The 20,145-nt window shown below is 39.2% G+C and overlaps 4 protein-coding genes across 6 annotated transcripts in view; 1 reads left to right on the top strand and 3 right to left on the bottom strand.

Moving 5' to 3' along the window:
- The window catches only part of InR (insulin receptor), a 66,824-nt gene extending 55,697 nt beyond the window's left edge, over window positions 1–11,127 (top strand). The window contains exons 24-28 of the mRNA XM_028303044.1: window positions 399–522; window positions 976–1,194; window positions 1,284–1,364; window positions 1,768–2,014; window positions 7,720–11,127. Coding sequence (XP_028158845.1) covers window positions 399–522; window positions 976–1,194; window positions 1,284–1,364; window positions 1,768–2,014; window positions 7,720–7,940 — 892 coding nt within the window. The 3' untranslated portion in view covers window positions 7,941–11,127. The remainder of the gene's footprint in view (window positions 1–398; window positions 523–975; window positions 1,195–1,283; window positions 1,365–1,767; window positions 2,015–7,719) is intronic.
- Window positions 11,128–11,820: 693 nt separating this feature from the next.
- LOC114351739 (gamma-glutamylcyclotransferase-like) lies at window positions 11,821–13,412 on the bottom strand. Its single transcript, XM_028303039.1, has 3 exons — window positions 12,966–13,412; window positions 12,741–12,874; window positions 11,821–12,648 (listed from the first exon to the last, which is right to left on the bottom strand). Exons 1-3 carry the CDS (start codon window positions 13,197–13,199, stop codon window positions 12,249–12,251), a joined length of 768 nt encoding a protein of 255 aa, XP_028158840.1. The 5' UTR covers window positions 13,200–13,412; the 3' UTR covers window positions 11,821–12,248.
- Window positions 13,413–13,631: 219 nt separating this feature from the next.
- Window positions 13,632–15,249, bottom strand: LOC114351740 (gamma-glutamylcyclotransferase-like). The gene is made up of 3 exons (XM_028303040.1): window positions 14,550–15,249; window positions 14,315–14,448; window positions 13,632–13,956 (listed from the first exon to the last, which is right to left on the bottom strand). The coding sequence occupies exons 1-3, from the start codon at window positions 14,667–14,669 to the stop codon at window positions 13,662–13,664; spliced, it is 549 nt and encodes a 182-aa protein (XP_028158841.1). The 5' UTR covers window positions 14,670–15,249; the 3' UTR covers window positions 13,632–13,661.
- Window positions 15,250–16,348: 1,099 nt separating this feature from the next.
- LOC114351741 (gamma-glutamylcyclotransferase-like) lies at window positions 16,349–17,237 on the bottom strand. 3 transcript variants are annotated; one of them, XM_028303042.1, is made up of 3 exons: window positions 16,992–17,237; window positions 16,777–16,910; window positions 16,349–16,676 (listed from the first exon to the last, which is right to left on the bottom strand). In XM_028303042.1, the coding sequence occupies exons 1-3, from the start codon at window positions 17,106–17,108 to the stop codon at window positions 16,388–16,390; spliced, it is 540 nt and encodes a 179-aa protein (XP_028158843.1). In that variant the 5' UTR covers window positions 17,109–17,237; the 3' UTR covers window positions 16,349–16,387. The 3 variants fall into 3 exon arrangements, 2 of the variants coding, with proteins under 2 accessions (XP_028158843.1, XP_028158844.1); XM_028303043.1 differs by lacking the exon at window positions 16,777–16,910 and having other exon boundaries at window positions 17,003–17,237; XR_003655805.1 differs by lacking the exon at window positions 16,349–16,676 and having other exon boundaries at window positions 16,805–16,910; window positions 17,003–17,237.
- Window positions 17,238–20,145: the final 2,908 nt, after the last annotated feature.

The following is a 20,145-nucleotide window of genomic DNA, read 5'->3' as shown; positions in this document are numbered from 1 at the left end:
AGATGAAACGGATAGTTGTTTGGCCGGATACCGGATACCGGATATCCGGCCAGCTGCTAGGCCGGATAGCCGGATATCCGGCGGCCGGATAGTTGGCCCATTGTCTCGTTGCATGTTGTGACGAGTTTAGCGCCGCACAGGTGCTTCGAACGTGATCAGTGGGTCTATTAATAGACTAGACTAGTCACACTTTTCGAAAATCCTTNTATGGGCGTGGTCTCATGGAGTTGATGGAGTGCGGCGACCTCAAGACCTACCTGCGCTCACACCGCCCTGACTCGGAGAGCTCGCTGCCCAAGAAGGGCGGCGGGAACCCGCCGACGCTGCAGAATATACTGCAGGTTAGTGCGCGGAGTCTAGACACGTCACCACGTCACATGTGGTCCTTCTGGGCGTAGTCTCATGGAGCTGATGGAGTGCGGCGACCTCAAGACCTACCTGCGCTCGCACCGCCCCGACTCGGAGAGCTCGCTGCCCAAGAAGGGCGGCGGGAACCCGCCGACGCTGCAGAATATACTGCAGGTTAGTGTGCGGAGTCTAGACACGTCACCACGTCACATGTGGTCGCCTTCTGGGCGTGGTCATGGAGCTGATGGAGTGCGGCGACCTCAAGACCTACCTGCGGTCGCACTTTTGCTCGATGTACGAACTATCTAGAATATAGCTGGCAGCAGCTAGAACTCGTCGACGGTGCAGAATACATTGCAAGAAAATAGGGCAGTGAATGGATGAAAAAAGCAAAAGATCGTGTTTTGTGACTTTCGTTCGTTCCGTAGTGAACATCTATAGGCTAAAATCATGATGATGTTAATGCGGTTACTTAACACCTAATCTTTTTTTTTTTCAATGCTGTGGACATTGTAATTTGTTTTAAAGATTTAATGCTATTGCCATTTTCATTTGTGTAAAAAGAATAATAATGTTATTTCAATCATCTAAAGCTCAGAATATTCAACGACGTTTATTTATTTTCAGATGGCTATAGAAATAGCCGATGGTATGTCATACCTGTCGGCGAAAAAATTCGTGCATCGCGACCTCGCGGCGCGCAACTGTATGGTGGCCGGGGACCTCACCGTCAAAGTGGGCGACTTCGGCATGACCAGAGACATTTATGAGACTGATTACTATAGGAAAGGCACCAAGGGCCTACTGCCGGTGCGATGGATGAGCCCCGAGAGCTTAAAAGACGGGGTAGGTATCTTTAAAGCATTTTTTTTTTCATTTAGGCAGGTACTTGGAATGAGTTGAATATTTAATTAATGTGAATACTTTGCTTTCAGGTTTTTTCAAGTAGTAGCGACGTGTGGAGTTACGGCGTCGTTTTATGGGAGATGGCTACATTAGCCATGCAGCCCTATCAGGTAAATTGATTGACATACTTACTTGTTAATTTTGTCGAAACACTATCAACTAGAAATTAAGAATTCGCAATAGGCCTCCTTAAGGCGTAACCTTAAAATAGACTCTTGCGTTTTCGTATTATGATCCCATATTGCTAATCAGGAAGTAGTCACGTGACACGTCTGACTTCTGATTAGAACTTGACTGGGTTATCGCATTAAGCTTCAACCACACCAACGCGTGCAAATTGCCATCGCCGACGCGATCAAAGGCCAATGACAGATCGCGCGACCCATGACAGTCCGCGCGACCTGTCATTGCCTATGATCGCGTCGTCATCGCGCCGGCGATGGCCATCTGCACGCGTTGGTGTGGTTGAAGCTTTACGACGGCAGCTAACTGATGCTGTACATTCGTTCGCAGGGCTTATCAAACGAGCAAGTGGTCCGCTACGTGGTGTCGGGCGGCGTGATGGAGCGGCCCGAGCACTGCCCCGACCGGCTGTACGAGCTGATGCGCGCGTGCTGGGCGCACCGGCCGCACGCGCGCCCGTCCTTCCTGCGCCTCGTGGCCGACCTGGCGCCCACCGCGCAGCCCTACTTCCGGCAGCGCTCCTTCTTCCACTCGCCGCACGCGCAGGAGCTGTACGCGTTGCAGCGCTCCGTCACAGGTCAGTACCACGTGACCTCGTACGAGCTGACGCGCACCGGCCGCACGCGCGCCCGTCCTTCCTGCGCCTCGTGGCCGACCTGGCGCCCACCGCGCAGCCCTACTTCCGGCAGCGCTCCTTCTTCCACTCGCCGCACGCGCAGGAGCTGTACGCGTTGCAGCGCTCCGTCACAGGTCAGTACCACGTGACCTCGTACGAGCTGACGCGCACCGGCCGCACGCGCGCCCGTCCTTCCTGCGCCTCGTGGCCGACCTGGCGCCCACCGCGCAGCCCTACTTCCGGCAGCGCTCCTTCTTCCACTCGCCGCACGCGCAGGAGCTGTACGCGTTGCAGCGCTCCGTCACAGGTCAGTACCACGTGACCTCGTACGAGCTGACGCGCACCGGCCGCACGCGCGCCCGTCCTTCCTGCGCCTCGTGGCCGACCTGGCGCCCACCGCGCAGCCCTACTTCCGGCAGCGCTCCTTCTTCCACTCGCCGCACGCGCAGGAGCTGTACGCGTTGCAGCGCTCCGCCACAGGTCAGTACCACGTGACCTCGTACGAGCTGACGCGCACCGGCCGCACGCGCGCCCGTCCTTCCTGCGCCTCGTGGCCGACCTGGCGCCCACCGCGCAGCCCTACTTCCGGCAGCGCTCCTTCTTCCACTCGCCGCACGCGCAGGAGCTGTACGCGTTGCAGCGCTCCGTCACAGGTCAGTACGCTTAAAGTTAATATTCCTTCGTAATTGAGCAATAATCACGGGCTGTCGAACGAAACCGATTTTAGGTTGTCACTGCACCAATCACCACGGTTCTTTCCTCATAAACATCCACAATAAAATAAAATCTCAGAGAAAAAAATATCAGAGCTCAAATTTACAGCGTGGGTTACATTATAGGTTTTATTACATCGCGTCACGCATCTCTTTTTAACACACAGTGTTGCTGCTAGCTAGTCACATTTCGCTCGCTCAGTCCTTTGTTGCTCTATTTTGTTAGGCACATTAACTTTATGGCACCACGTGACCTCGCACGCCTCCGACCCGCAAGGTTACTCTGAATTTCCGAAAATACGTCAATCGAAGTTTCGAACGTTGCCGTCCCTCTCAGGCTAAGCGAGATGCTAGCATGAAACTACGTAAACAGTGTTTCGGAGTAGCCCCACTAGCGCCCACCACGTGACAATCAACGCGCAGTTGTATGTATTCACCGCGCTCTGCGGTGTCACGTCACACGTAACATTAACTGAGACTGTGAGTGACGTCGACGTGATCACGTGACACTTCGAGGGCTTCCTGGCGAATATCGTGCATTTAATGTTCTCTTTCTAGCAAGATTTTTCGTGAGGTCACCAAACACTGATTGGCTCATTTTAGATATTTTTATTCGTATGATTTAAGCGGTCCAACGGCTTAACTTGTTTCTAGTGTCCGACCGAAACTAGTTTTACGACCGAAACCGAAACCGAAAACGAATTTCGGCAACGGTGTCTATTTCGGCCGAAACCGAAACCGAAACCGAAACTTCCTTACAAGGCTCATATTTTAAGGGAAAAATAAAGAAAACGTTATTATAATCAGTCAGTCTTTATTGTTTTCTCTTTAAATTTCATTATTTAAAGAGAATTTAACTTATAAAGCACCTTTTTACTCTTAAAGGTATCAAATTATGTATTAAATAATTAACTTTTTTAAAAAATAAAACCGACTTCAAATGCGTGAACACAAAAAAAACTAAAAATTAAAAATATTGCGTATAAAAAAGTTCATCCCCAATTTTCCACCCTTGGGGGTGAAATATTTTCTTCAAATTCGCATGAAACCACCCTTTTGATAATACCTATTCAACAAAAAAATAATCGTTCAAATTGATTTATTATCGGCGGAGATATTGCGTATAAAAAAGTTCATCCCCAATTTTCCACCCTTGGGGGTTGTTTTTTCTATTATTAAACTTAAATGGGACCACCCTTGAGGTATTACCTATACGCCGAAAAAAGATTTGTTCAAATCGGTTCATAATTGGCGGAGTTATCGCGTAACAAACATAGAAAAAAAAAAAAAACATACGGGTCGAATTGAGAACCTCCTCCTTTTTTGAAGTCGGTTGAAAAGAAAAAGAAGGATTTATAGTCTAGATTTTTTTTAATTACTCGCAATATTCAGGACATCTACATAACCCGTCCCATAGTCGGGTCATTCTCAAAACAAAATTGGTAGTACGTAAGTTAGTATCTACTGTACTTGCCACTTGGATACCTTGGCTTGGTGATAAAAACTAAAATGAACTTTGAAATTCTGAATCCATAATATTATCACCATGAAATGCACTATAGTCATTACTAACTACCTAACTAATGTTTGTTTACGTATAGAATTTGCGAATAAAAAAATTCATAGGTTAGATTAAACTTGATTATACTTTTATCAGTCATATTGAATATTATTTTTGATGTTTTCTACTACTGAATAAAACTTACCAAATTCAAAATAAATCACTCGAAAACTCGCCACCAAAACAAAACAAAACTAACAGCAAACAAACAAGCGAGCGAATCACGACATTGGCTCTGATCGGATTCATTCATTCAATGCGCCGAACATGACCGATAACAGCGCGGAAACTCCCGAATGCACATTCGGTTTCGGTCGTAGTTTCGGCAAGTTTGCCGCCGAAAACGAAACTAAACCGAAACTCGTGTTTTTACCGAAACTCAACCGAAAACGAAACCGAAACCGAACATTCGGTCGGACACTACTTGTTTCTTGTCTTGGATGTGTCCACAGATATGGATAGATGCAGCATGTGTCAAAAATTGTATGAAGCCGAGCGTGCCACTTTTTAAACGTCATTAGTGTCATTTTAGCGAATTTTAGTGATTGCCGCAACGTAAAAGTAATCGTATCATCGTACTGCATTCGCAAAGTCATCGAACGATATCGTGTGACTCGATTCGAAAATTAATTAATTCCGATAAAACTGATAATTTGTTAAATACAAAACTAAAAGCATCTTTATTTACCTTTTTAAAATAAAGTAATACTTACAAATCGTCAAATCTCGTTATTTTTTTTACCCTACCAGCGTTTCAAGACATAAAGTCAAGTGCATGAATACATGGATCAGTGTGTGTCTTATTGTTATGAGTAAGTACGGTTCCTTGGGATCGGTATGAGTGCACCACATACAGGGACCATGGTTTTAACTCTTAAGAGTACATCGCAGGATATGTATTAAAAACAATGCTACTTTATACTTCTTCTACTGCTACTTTATTCTAATTAATTATTTGCTACTTGTGCTGTTAATTACAATTCTCAATCCGTAAATAATATCTTCTTTCTACTGTGTTCGTACTACTGTTCTCGTAAAATCATCGTAACCGATTGTTGTAATCGGATTACATGAACATCACTCGACCATGTATGTCCATTTGGACATATCGGAATGGCACGCTTTGACGATCAACTTGCTGTATCTACTCTAAAACACAGATATGGATAGATGCAGCATGTGTCAAAAATTGTATGAAGCCGAGCGTGCCACTTTTTAAACGTCATTAGTGTCATTTTAGCGAATTTTAGTGATTGCCGCAACGTAAAAGTAATCGTATCATCGTACTGCATTCGCAAAGTCATCGAATGATATCGTGTGACTCGATTCGAAAATTAATTAATTCCGATAAAACTGATAATTTGTTAAATACAAAACTAAAAGCATCTTTATTTACCTTTTTAAAATAAAGTAATACTTACAAATCGTCAAATCTCGTTATTTTTTTTACCCTACCAGCGTTTCAAGACATAAAGTCAAGTGCATGAATACATGGATCAGTGTGTGTCTTATTGTTATGAGTAAGTACGGTTCCTTGGGATCGGTATGAGTGCACCACATACAGGGACCATGGTTTTAACTCTTAAGAGTACATCGCAGGATATGTATTAAAAACAATGCTACTTTATACTTCTTCTACTGCTACTTTATTCTAATTAATTATTTGCTACTTGTGCTGTTAATTACAATTCTCAATCCGTAAATAATATCTTCTTTCTACTGTGTTCGTACTACTGTTCTCGTAAAATCATCGTAACCGATTGTTGTAATCGGATTACATGAACATCACTCGACCATGTATGTCCATTTGGACATATCGGAATGGCACGCTTTGACGATCAACTTGCTGTATCTACTCTAATCCATATCTGTGGATGTGTCGAAAAGCCTTATCTGACAGACTCATGCGCATGACTTTGACATAATATCTATGAAAACACCTACTAAAGCAGGTTCGGTGAAATGATTAACGTCAACACCATAGAATAATCAATAAAATTAAGACTGTAATCACGATTAGAAATTAATAAAATGTTATTCAAAACTTTTGTCATATCAGCAAATGATAACATAAGCGCTATCGCATACTTTGGTGATACTAATAATGAAATGTTATTTGTTTGCACGGCCATGCCGTCATAGACAAGTGTGGCGAGCAGACGGCAAACTAACCGTAAGTAACGGCGCATGTTACAGTAACATAAGCACTTTGTTATCATTTCCTGAGTGACCTTAGTTACAGCTTAGTCGGCTAGCTACTGTAGAGTCAACTTAAGATGGCACTTACGAGATCTTGCTACAGTGGTTATGAACCATTTCAACAACCATCAGCTTGAAAGTAAACAACCCCTGAAAAAGTTTTATGCTAGAATATGTTTGGTCATTGAAAAACATCAACTCCCATATGGTTTTGCTATAGACATATTCTACCATACCTTTCATTTGACGCCATGTATTTTTTTGATTTGGTGGCTATAATTAATGCAAGTTCATGGAGTCCTCCACCAAGATTTGCTTAAATACTGTACAGTGACGTCATTGATGATAAGTGAATTAAAGCTGCCAAAACTTTTTGTAAATACCTACTCCAAGAATATCTCGAGCATGCAAATGTCAAAAGTGCCATTTTAAGGGACCACACATGCCTGCGGGTATCGTTATGTTTGTCTTGTGCGGAAACATGTAGTCAGACTCAACATCTATAAAGTGTAATTAAATAGAAGCACAGTATTGTTAAAGTTTTTTAGTTAGCTAGCTGCAAAAAATATGTAATATTTACATGATATTCAAATGATATTATTGCATGATAGGATACTTCATCTAAGTAGCAACGTCATTCATGTACAAATTATATTTCAACAACAGGTGATCAGTTGTAGATAGAGAATATAGACATAGAAATAATCCAATAATATTTTAGGCGTCACATACAGTAAACAAAGCACGTTCCGTACATCTAGTCTAGTCGCGTAGTAGTAGGTACTATTTCTTTTGCTTATTATAAAAAAAAAACCTGCCTAAATATTTAGCGACTGACCTTTTCTTGTCTCCCATCATCCACCAAGAAAATAGTCGAATCATGTTCCTGGAGAATAGAGTTCTACAGGGTGTTAGGTAAATGGGTATATGAGCCGACACTAGCCCATGTCAACATGGGCATATAAATGGTATGGTGAAGTCAGAAAATTGATATCTTCATTTAATTTTCATTCAAATCGGATTTCATAAAATTTATTTTGTATGAAAATTTTAAAAATTTAAATGATGATGTCAAATTTCTGACTTCACCATACCATTTATATGATCAGGGGTCGGCTCATATACCCATATACCTAACACCCTGTATAGTCTAAATGAGCGTTGTTAACTGACCATCACCCCATCGTCCACAGACGAGGAGCAGGAGTTGCCGGAGGTGAACGTGGGCGCGGTGGCCACCGGCTCCGGGTCCAACCTGTTCGGCGTGTCGGGGCGGCTGGCGTCGTGGGTGCGCGAGCTGTCGTCGCTGCGGTCGCGCGCGTCCGACGACGCCGCCGCCGAGCCGCTGCAGCCCGTGGCGCCGCATGAGCCGCGCGCAGTCAACGGCCAGCTGCCCGCCAACACCGGCTGCTAGCCCGCGCGCCCGCTGCTGCCCCGCCTGCGAGCGCTGCGTAACACGTAACCCTACAGCTGACAACGTTGGCTAATGTCACATGTAAGGCTGCTTTCAGAGTAACGATGGCGGCACGCGCGTCTCAAAAGCGCGCGCATGACCGACGGACCGCTGTGTCTTAAGCAGGGTACTCATCTAGCCGTGTAGCATGTAATGTATCAGATACTGTACCAAGTGAGTACATAGGCACGAACCCGCTGCGAGCTGCTCGCGCGTGGTTCGCAGGGAAATCACAGCGACCCGCCGAGTGGCAGTATCACTGCGAACACAAAGGCGGCTCGCAGCCAAATACGCGATGACCGTGGACGAGCCGTACTCACTTGAAGGTTGGTTACGTTAAATACTACATGGCAGAGTACCCTGCCTTATTATCGCGCGTTTCTTTGCGATGTGTCGGACGGCGCGCGTCTCACAAACGGCGCGTTTGAACGTCGTGTCTATGAAACGCAAATACTACCAAGTGTAATTGTAAGCGCGCGCGTGTGACTGGCGCCGGTCAAACGCTTGACTCTGAAATCAGCCTAAGTGATGAATCATGCGTGAACCCGAAATAATGTTGACGGTATTTATTTAGTCAGAAAACTTTTTCGTGTTGAGTTTCTTGCGCCGCGTTTATTGATCATCGATCTATAAGTTGTCTCGAAGTAGTGGTAAACGATTAATCTTTTATCATAGTGATATTAAATCTTTTACATCTTTAAAAGTATCTTGTAGTGCTACAACTACGATTGTAATCATATAATTACAATCTTTATTTGTAGACGATCTTGTATTATTTAATTACAACAAACATTATAGCGGGGTCACATATGAACCCATACTGTAGTTATAGGGTTACATTTTACTTAACGGTTCAATCGACAGATTTAGTCGACAGTCGAGCGTGACAGTGGGCAGCAGAGTACTCGGCGTGTAAACGCAAGCGGATTTGGTCTCGACGGGAACGATTATTTCTAGGGCTGACGTTCACTCGAAGGGATAATATTTCTGATGTAACCGTCGTAACACTGATTCAGTTGAAAATTATAATCGCCCTTCGTTCTCTGCGAGACCGGGGCCGCTGGTTCTATCTACCTCAGGTCGGCCGCCGTGGTGGGCGCGCGGCCGACTCTTCGAATCCTAGTTGTAAGCGTAGCTAGTGAATTGTTCGACGCGGGCGGTGCCGCTCGCCGCGTCGGTTATTTATTTGTCGGCGCGCGGGCCCGCGAGTGCCGTGCGCAGTTCTTTTCGTCTGACGATTCGTTTCATATCAGGAAATTAATATTTTTGCTGAGGCGATATTGATGAGTCGATCTGTTTCGACGCGAATCCTATATAGTTTACCTCAATAAAATAGTTGTATCGGTGTCATTTTTGACAGAGCCTATTAATGTTAAGTTACGTTTAAGATGTAAAGTGTGTATGTATAGGTACGTTATCGCGTAGACTAGGTCGTGTACAAATTAATTTTATTTAGTTCTTCGCATGTGACCAGCGGTTTTCCGTTTTGAAATAGTTTCAGACGAGTGGCGAATTTGTCGATATTGTTGAATTAAAGTTATTGTTAAAAGCGCTTTTTGTTGAAAGTGCACAACATTCTACGAATTAGTTACTCGTGTGGCACTGTGGTACACTTTGTGCAACTGTTTATAATACTCGGTATGTTCTACACTGGCTCTATATTTCTCCTCATTATTAAAAAAAAAATATATATATATTTTATTAAATACGCCAGCGATACAAAATTTAATAAATTAATCAGGTGACTAAACATTTTGACTTCCATATGGTGTTATCAATAGTTGCAAGAAGGATGAGCTAATGACAGACCATACAATGCAGACAGAATGGTTTAAGAATCTGAAATCAATGTGTTCTCAATCAATTACAATGCAATAGAATTTACCTGCCATTGTTGTTACATAGTTATATTATCTAATATTATTGTTTTACTGTGAGAAATATACTCTACATTTTATATTTGTATAAATGACCGCGACACTTATACCTATATTATCTATTTATGTATGAAATGCAACCGGTGTAAACAGTGGAATTATGTATGTAAAGTAAATATAAATGGAAATTTTAGCGGTACCATCTTGTTATACTATATGTATTACATATAATAACTACGCTACATGTGAATGACTTGGTATGTAAATGGCAACTAAATGTTTTAAAATGTATTTATCTGAATGTAATAAAATAATCTCTTGAAAATACATAATTAGTCAAATTCTTGTGCATACGTAGATACAAACGCACAATGACGTGATCATCTTTATAGAACAATAAAATTGAGCTGGTGAAAATACAAAAATAGGATCAACATCAATCAAGATTTAAACTAAGTTCATAGTTATTAGTTCATTAAACTCCACTCGCGAGCAAAAGTATGGAATCACCCCATTCATAAAATAGAAGATTAGTTTGTGTAATATAATCTGTATTTAATCTAATATTTTCTCTTCAAATAAATTTCAAATCTTTCTTAATTTTAATTAGTAAAATACAAATAGGTTTTCTCTACTATGGGTTCCTCGTTTTTGTATGTTCATCAGCCGAAATAGTTCAAGATGGCCACGCGCGCTGTAGCGGTGTGTCTTCGATTGTTATGATTATAATGTGGATAAGAAAATTATAAATCTTAATGTAAATTATTCAGAAAAAGCATAGTCGCGGGGTGGAATTACATATTTTGTAATGCAATTATTAATATTTTTAATTGTTCTTAATTATAATGTATTACTTATTATCACTAATTTATAGCTATCTCAATAATTTTATTATTCTGTAAATTATGCGCTAGCTACATGTCTTCTATCTTAAATTCATTGTTAAAAGGACTTGTGAAGGATTACCTATTGCTAACGTAAGTTTTAGATAAAATAGCTAACGGAGGAATTCGAATTAAGCAGGTTCATAAATTTATATTTTATTAATGAACAATACCAATTAATTTTTACATGTTGAAGGTAGTCATCTATAAAGTTAACTGTAATAATTAGACTCCAATTTACAATCCTGGACATTGGACTGCAGACTTAGAAATTTATTGTGGTCCAGTGCGGTAATAGTACTATAACGATAACGTGGTTTAAGGGTATTAAACGAGTGCCTTCAAACATCCAGCCTTCAACAGAATGCAGGATTGTTGATTGTTTGAGATAGACATGACATTCAATTTATACACAGATGGTATACGAATCGGGCGATTCCATTTGTGTGTGTGCGACTTGTTTGCAAACATTTATCTCAATAACTTTAATATACTTATTTCAAAAGGAGATAGCAAATAACTGTGCCACAGAATGAGTTTCAACGAGGCTGGTTTAGTCGTGGGCAATGAGTTAGAAAAAGGGCACCTGTGCATACCACGTCGGGTTCTTATACTGTGGCCATTCGGATTATTTTTTGCGGCCGGCAGAAGTCGGAACGACTTCTCATTGAGAACCGGCGCCGTGTGCACAGTGAGTATTGGTGTTTATGAAGGGCTCAAGGCACGTTGCATCTAATGTGGTTTTATTATCAAAAAAAGGAAAAAAAAACATCGATTTCAAATTATTTTCCAAAGTTAAAATCCAAATATATCTTTAATTTTAGAAATTGCATAGTGCCTTTTGCTCAATTTATGAAAATATAAGTTAAATGTAACGGTATGTAAGTGTAATGATAAATATTGTAGGGCCATATTTCCGTTCCACCTTGCATCGTTGTAGGCGAGCAGCGCGGGCGCCGGGCGCGGCCCGCTGTCGCACAACGTTGCCTCACACGCCTACACCTACGGGACTAACTGATTACCTTTTATCGTTTACGCTCTTATTTTTATCAGTATTTACTTATAATTGTGATTGTTTACCTAGTAAGGCAGTTACATTACCTCATTTTTAGTAATTATAATATTCGTAAATTATTGACTGATAAAATATATTTTTCCAAATGATGTGTTCCTCGTGTGATTTGTGTGCGTGTTTATGTGAAGTGTTGGGGTAGCGTTGTGCTTTATGCTCAATTTAGATACAATTCACCAAACGATTGAGATAGTGTACAATTTTTTATATTTAATTTAATGAGAACCGAGTACCTATTAATAATAATTTTAATATTTATATTATTAATAAAATGGTTAAAACTAGTGAAGCATAGTTTTGAATATCAAAGTGTATCCTAATTATACCCCTTGTTTGAATATATTTTATAACGAGTTAAAACAAAGCCTATACATTTCTCAATAAAATCAATTTTTCAATAATGATTTTTTATTTATCTCATGTGGGAATAAATAGGCTATGTACCCTTGCTTTTCATTTTTTTAAGTTTATATTTCTTCAAGTCGAGTTTTAGTGGTTTTCTCGGAATTCTCCCTGGTACTTTACATAGGCAAGGTTTTTGTCGTGCATAACGATTCAGTAGACAGACTGTTCTCAGCCAACCTTCTTCTCCATTGTGTTTCATTTTCTTCAGGCCCTCAATGTAGTATGGGGGTAACCCGTTTTCACGCGCCCCGGCTATCATTATTTCCTTATACGCCCACGAAGGCCACCGTTCGACAGGAATTTCATCGTTATCTCCTCTCGGCAAAGGGTTCACTTTTTGTACATAAGCTCGGCAGTGGAATTTTCCCAAATATGGTGTCAATACGTCAATGTACTTGATATAATATTTTTTTACTTCTACCCCTTTTTGTCTGAAAGTGAAAAATGTTATAAATTTTTTGCACGCTCTAAGTAAGCATATACCTATTTTACTTTAATTCAGTTTGAATAGTATTCAACTTACGCATCGAGTGCTAACATATCGTTTTCATGAAGGCGCCAAAGTACACCCCAAACGTGTGCGTTTGCAGTGGGAACCAAAGTAGCTGTAGGGCCTCCCCAGAACTTGGAGTATTTAATGAAATCCAGTCTATAATTCTATTTAAAGGAAAAGGAAATAATTGAATTAACTGAGTACAATAATACCTTTTAATGAATACGAAGCCAAAACTTAATACTAACTACTTACTTCTACTCTGGCTATTGACAAAAATTCCGCCGTAGGGCAATGCATGTGAATTCTGAATGTTAACATATTGCCACCATATGAAAAGTACAAGAAACTATCGCATTTACTGGACACGTTTGATTTTAACATCGTTACAGTAATTTTAAACTTTTTTGGTCTAATAAATTTTGATGTGTAATAAGTTTTGACCAATGACCAGTGGCACACTGACATTGGTATTTTTTCTACCAGCATAGTACAGACGGCAATACAACATGAAAAGAGATCTAATCATGATAAAAATGCAGGTATTATTTGCGTGTTTATTGTAGTCTAATCATAAAATTTAAAACAGGCTCCAAATCCTAAAACCAACAGGTTTGTTGTATTGTAATGCTTGGTTGCAGCCAGCCCACTGGCTGGAGTACCAAGTATCTCCAGTCTCATCAAATTTTGCATATTATCATTATAAGCACCGAGTAGCAATTTGTGGAATAAAAAAATCGTTGAAAGAGTTAATTAGCATGCATCACCTCTATTTTTTTTAGAATTTTATACCCCGTAGTTATNAATAAAAAGTAACGTTAAAACGTGGTAGCACGTGTTACTGTACATAAAATGATTACTTTGTGGAACTAATTATGTTAAGTAATCAAACAAAAGAAAAAACGTAATAATGTAGTACTGTAAACAACATTTATTGTAACAAATCTGTTTTCAACCCCTTAATATTTCTTGCATTTGCGGAGTTGCTTCTTGATTGTTATGTGGCACTTTTCTCAACTTTTCAATGTATTCATCGGGCAATTTGCATTCCATAGCGCCTTTTATGATGCAGTCCAAATACGTGATGGATGGTCTCCTTTCAGAGGGCAGCTCTGTATTATCATCACGCAATCGTCTTGTTGGCATATCAGTTAGTTGGTATGTGCGGCATTCAACTTTACTCTCGGTGGGAGTGAAGACTGTTACCATTTTCGGGAAATATGTGTTAGTATCTACTCCTTCTTGTCTGTAAAATTTACATGATATTTAAATGATATTTTTTATTTATTAGGTATAGCACAAATTCTTAACAATCGTATTGTGGTCTCTCTCGACACAAATGTCTTAGTTTCGAATTCAAGGTGGGACACGTAGTGTAAAATAATTTTGAGTGTTTGTTCCTAATATGGTTAGGATATAAGTAAGTACCTAATTGACTTACATCAACCAGTTTTCAAAAAGGCATGTTAAGCCATAGGTGGTCATCTCATCCTCATCTGTCAGCAGATGCCTACCGTTAGTAGTGGGTGACCGTAAGACCTAAGATGGAAGGATTATAGTATGTTCTGGATCTCATTTAAAGGGTTGATAAAGTACATAGTTACTTGTCTAAAGCAGGTATGCTGTTATCGCTTATCTTCCACACAGCACCCCAAACATAAGCGCCATCTGACGGGACTATAGTAGCAACGGCGCCGCACCAGTTCTCCGAGTATTTGAAAAAATCAAGTAAGTGATCCTGTGGTCACACATACTTTCGCATTAGTTTAGGTAGGTAGGTATTAGGTAGGTTGGTGAAAAAGATTAATCCAATGAAAACTTGACTTCTCTATCACTCACATTGAGTCTTCCTATGCCTACGAACTCCGCTGATGGATTGTTGATGTGTATCCTCTTTTTCAGTAAATTACTGCCGTATGCAAAGTAATAGAAAGTGTCGTTCACTGTTTGAAACATCATTCATTTACTTTAATGTAACTAATTTACCTACTAAGAATTTTGTTAGGAATTTTGATGGACATGGGACAAAATGATCAGTTTGACGCTTGTTTATGTACAGACGCCAGCACGTCAGAGTAAATATTATATTCTTTGCGCCAGTACGTCAGGCTAAATACTGCGGCATCTTATGGAAGTTGTAATAGGTGCTAATTTGTAACAAAATTGTATGGTCTGATTTGCTGTCGTCCGTACTTTACATAGACAATGTTGATGTTTATCATTGAAGCATTTTTTTTAATAAAACGATTGTTTAGATAGACCCACAGTAGTCAGGGGCAGGGGGCGCTACCATCAACAATACGCGAATTATTTTTATACAGGGACGTTTTTTTATTACGTTTCACAATCTTTTCGAATGAATTGGTCAATTGGTCATAACATTAAAAGAACTACACTGACGACTTGTAAGGCTTATAATATTGGCGAAATGGCGACACCAAAGTAATCAATCAAATAGGGTCACAAACGCGACTGACGCTTTTGGTCCTTCGAGCCGGATATAAAACATGCAGGAAGACATGACAGTAAGGTTTTCTTATTTTAGATGGACTGTTTATGGTGACTTCTACAGGGTGTCCCGTAATGTAACGTCAAGCCGAAACTGGGTGTTGAGGCAAGTTGTGCTGGTTATCAGAAAAATATAAAAAAAAATCTATGTGGCATATTTTAAAAATAATAGATATTTAAAAAAAATCAAAAAATTCTACTCCAGGTGACGGTCCTTTTACTCGTGTTGCCACAAATCTTCACTTTTTCCTAATTTTTTTTTTGTTATGTAACCCTGTATAATGCTTCTCTAAATTGTTATCAAAATTACAAAACCAGCTGCTCCAGCTTGGATGAAAAAAATACATTATTCCCAAAAAAAATATCAAAATAAAAATTTTGCCTAGTTTAAACTGACTGTACTGAAAAAAAAATGTACTGCGCGAGTGTGGCAAGTGACGTCATAATTTGGCGCATTTAGTAAGGATTCCAAAATGGTGTAACACTTGGTAAATTTTTGCTGCAATTGTCGACAATTTTTGGTTTTTTGGAAATAGTCCCGTTTTTAACTTTATCTACCTTGGTTAAAAATTATTATTCTAATGTGCCCAAAATTCAAGTTTCTGTGACTAATTTTGTCACCATGACAGTAATTAGTAGTTGACATACTGTGACAAAAGTCACCCGTGTGCGCGCGCCTTTACTACCTGCTCTGCCTGCACTTGTTTGTACTTGGTAACAGGGATAATAAGGATATGAATTTTCGGTTATGGATACGGTTACGGATATTAGAATAATATTATACCGGTTTCGGTTACAGTCACGGATATGAAATCATTTCAGATTATCCGAAAGTCTCGGATAATTTCGGTTACGGAATTATTAGAATTTCAAAAATGTAGGTATAATACAAATAGCAAGATGCTGCGTGAGCGTGACCCACATAGCTACTTTATGTANGTGACTTCTATATATGTATTTCCTAATAAAAAGAGATTTAACTACAGACACCTTTTCTTATCTTGACTTGGTTAATTTTAGGTCAATGTATCAAATAATACTACTAATTAACAAGCACTTATTATATTTGTAGAAATATTGGTAAGGCAATGTAAATATACATAATTATGTATTAGGTATTTGCATTTTCACTAAATAATACTTAATATCATAATAATAAAATAGAAACTTTAATTTTTCAACTTTTCAATCATCTTAGGTGATGCTTCATTTCCATTATGAGGTATTTTTCTCAAATTTTGAATATAATCATTTGGCAACTGGCATTCAGTTGCTCCAGTAAGAATACACTCTAAGTAAGTAGAAGATGGTCTTCTTTCTTCTGGCAATTCATCAATTTTTTTACATGGAACAGGATTGACTGTTTGCTGATATGTCCTACATTGCAGTGTTTCTCCATGAAGTGTGATAATATCGACTGTTTTTGGAAAATACCAATTTGTGTCAACACCTTCTTGTCTAGAAAAAAAAATGAAATTATAAAATTATTCTTAGATTACCTACAAAAATGAAATCTAGGTAGCTTTTCATCAGAAATCTAAATAATAATTTTACTAACATATCTAAAGCAGGCATATCAATAATATCCAGTTGCCAAACAGCACCCCATACATGACATCCTTCTACCGGAACTATTGTAGCCGAAGAACCTCGCCAGTTTTCAGAATACTTGATAAAATCTAAGTGATGATTCTACAAAAAAATAATTGTAGTAATGTTAGCTATTTTCTTCGGATGTACAAACGTTAGTGTGATAGTAATTTAAGTACAAACATCCAGTTTACCGATGCCTATAAAGTGGGCCGATGGATTGTTGATACGTATTCGTTTCTTCAATAAGTTACTCCCGTAAGCAAAGTAGAGGAAAGTTTCCTTTAGTGACACAGACATAACTTTGTCAGCTAACACGTCTTATTTTTTAAATTTACCAGGATGAAAGGAAAATCGTGCTTTTAAAACAATTTCTAACTTTTTGGCTGAATGCGGGTTACGTTGGGTCACGTGGGTTCACGTCACGACTTAATGACAGATTTGACAGATGTCAGTTAAACAAAACGTCAGCTGGAATAACTTTTTTTAATGCAAGTTTTACGGCTTTGGATCTCTTCCATACAGCCAATGACCATTGACTCGTAAATCTATGGACTGGCTAGCAAACTAACAAGTTAGAACTTGAAATGGATGCTGTCCGTCCCTCTATACACATAACGCGTGTTCAGTTCAACATAAGCCGGGTCTCCAGCGCATGTTTTGCCCTACACAATCAACAAAAATGTTGTGTTGTTGTTGATTGAGTAGTGCAAAACATGCGCAGCAGGAGACCCGGCTTATACAGTAGTGCTGTCTGTCTCACTCTTGTTAATGTGAAATGGCGCAAGTNTTTTGGCATCAGTATCGATCACTAATCACCCCCTGATAGTTATTTTGAAAATATATTTCATGTACAGAATTGACCTCTCTACAGATTTATTATAAGATAAGTATAGATTTACCTGGTGTGCCGCAGCAGAGAGCAACGCCGAGTCGAAGGGGGCGAAGGCGGCGGGCGGCGAGGGGTGCGGCGCGAGCGGCGGCGGCGGCGGGCGCGGCACGGCCGACAGCCGCGGCACCGACACGTACGGCGCCACGCGGCACGGCTCCAGCGGGGTCCCGCCGCCGCTCACCAGCAGCCCTGGAACAAGCTCTTCTCACATAAAGGTACCTACAGTAGAATCTCGATTATCCGTACTTCGATTACACCGGTCAACAAAAAAAAATGTTTTTTTGCGCATGGATTTTACTTATTATAATATTCTGATTATATAAGCAAATTTATATAAAAAAGTGCGATTACAAATCGAATATATTTGCTTTTTAAAGAGTTACAGCCATTTGAATTTTCCATCTTCATAGTAAAATGTCTCTAAAGATGCACGTCACATTCTCATTGGGATATATTTATAGATAATTATNAGCTGGAGACACGGTACTCCAGCTCGCACATAGTTTTTTGATCGTGGTTTTAACAGTATTTGAGCTAAAGTCTTGAAAAGTGGAAAGCCTACTATTTGGATTCGACTGTAATTTTTGAGGTATAATACATTATCGTAGCATAAATATTTACGAAGATACAGATGTGTCAGCTGGAGACACGTGTCCTCAGCTTACACATAGAAAACAACTCATAGTTATGCAGTTCTAATGGCTCTAATTGAATGACTGAGAGGTTTGATGACTCTAATTAGGCTTTTATTGATGGTATACTTGGAATTGCTCTAGGGCCAATGAGGAAGTTGGAGACATTCAGGTTATTTCATTGGATACAACTGACAGCTTCATGGCACTGACACTTGACAGTAATGACAATCAGTTTGGTCAGTCAGTTCCATGAAGCTACAGATAAAAATGGAGGCCACACTCCGAATACCTACTTGAAGCACAAACTAAGTATCACTATCTCGCTCTCTGTGGGCAGACTCGCTCTTTCTAAATAAACAAAAAATATAAAATTGCTCAAATTCAATGAAACCAATGTAAAATCTTTATTTCTTTCTTGACATAGGTATCATTAAAAATGATGTGTAATTACTGGTAAAACGTTTTAGGNATAGAACACATAAAATTGTTAAGAAGCGTATTAATTTAGAAATAATTATAGAACATTCAGTTTTATAGCGCCTTATCAGTGTTTTTCGACATTTTATTAAAAAATAAAAATAAAATAAAAATGCGGTAAGCTGCTAAAAATACTGTGGTGCGGTAAGCTGCTGCTGTAAATACTGTGGTTATTGTAGATTACACACTGAAAAATACTTTCGCCTGCTACGATACGTTCTAAAAGCTTTATTATTAAATTTTATGGTGTGAAAAATTCGCATTCTAATGAATAACTTTTTTAAATAAATTATAGGAAAACACGGACACGGTGCTATAAAACTGATTTTGTCTATTTCTTTGTAAATTAATTTAGCAACTTTACAATTTATGTGTTCTTTTTGAAAAAAACAGCAAAAACATTCATCCATTTTCTCGACATATTGAACAAAATCATCAGGTGGTACAATTAGTAAAGTTCGGTTAGTATTTTTGCTGTATTCTTTGTATTTCATGTAGTGACTCTCTGCACTAAAGTTGTGGATATCTTGATTTTGTTTGATATAATATGATTTCATAACTTGACAATCGTTATGGCGTTCGGCGCATTTTTTTAGAAGATACCCACAAACATAAAAAAGCGAATTTTTTTCGGGAATATCCAGTTCATTATATTCAGAGCATATAATTTTAACGTTACTATATGGTTCATTATGGCTTGTAACGGGGTTTTCTTTTTCCTCTTTTCCTAATGTTTCGTCATTTCGTTGACTTAACGTACTGATCTTTACAAGAAGTTTTCCCAAATCATCTTCACAATTACCTGCTTTTGGAGGTTTAATGACGCTGGAAAAAAATTTTTTTTGAAAAGCTGATATAAACTGCCTGCTTGTGGGTTCTGTAGCCAGACCATTTTTAGTTCTTATTTCTCCAAAAAAATGTTCAAGCACATCCTGGTTGAGCCTTCTTGTAAGTAAAAATGTGCATCCTTCAGATTTTAAGTCTTCAAAAAGTAGCAAAATTGAGGTAATTGTTATTTGGAAACCATGTATAAACTTAACATTTGACGTAACATCTTTTCCAGTTTTCGGATTGATTAATTTCAGATTTTGAAAAAAAAATAACAATTCATTAAAAAAATATATTTGCGATTCTTTTCCACAAAACGCTCTTCTGTATTCGTTATTATCCTTTAGATTTGATGAGTTTAATGCATCGAATAAATTGTTCATAAGTTTAATAAGTTCAGCAGTGTCCCTTCCGGATTCTTGAATGATGTTAAAGTCTACGTAAGTTGATATACCAGCGGCAACAGAATTACTTAAGAGTTGTGTAGTATAGCGAACTTTCGTTC

This window comes from Ostrinia furnacalis, unplaced genomic scaffold, assembly GCF_004193835.3.
Source record: "Ostrinia furnacalis isolate ACB-3 unplaced genomic scaffold, ASM419383v2 OfSCF1172, whole genome shotgun sequence".
NCBI classification, from domain to species: domain Eukaryota; kingdom Metazoa; phylum Arthropoda; class Insecta; order Lepidoptera; family Crambidae; genus Ostrinia; species Ostrinia furnacalis.
This window is presented reverse-complemented; position numbering and strand designations above follow the sequence as displayed.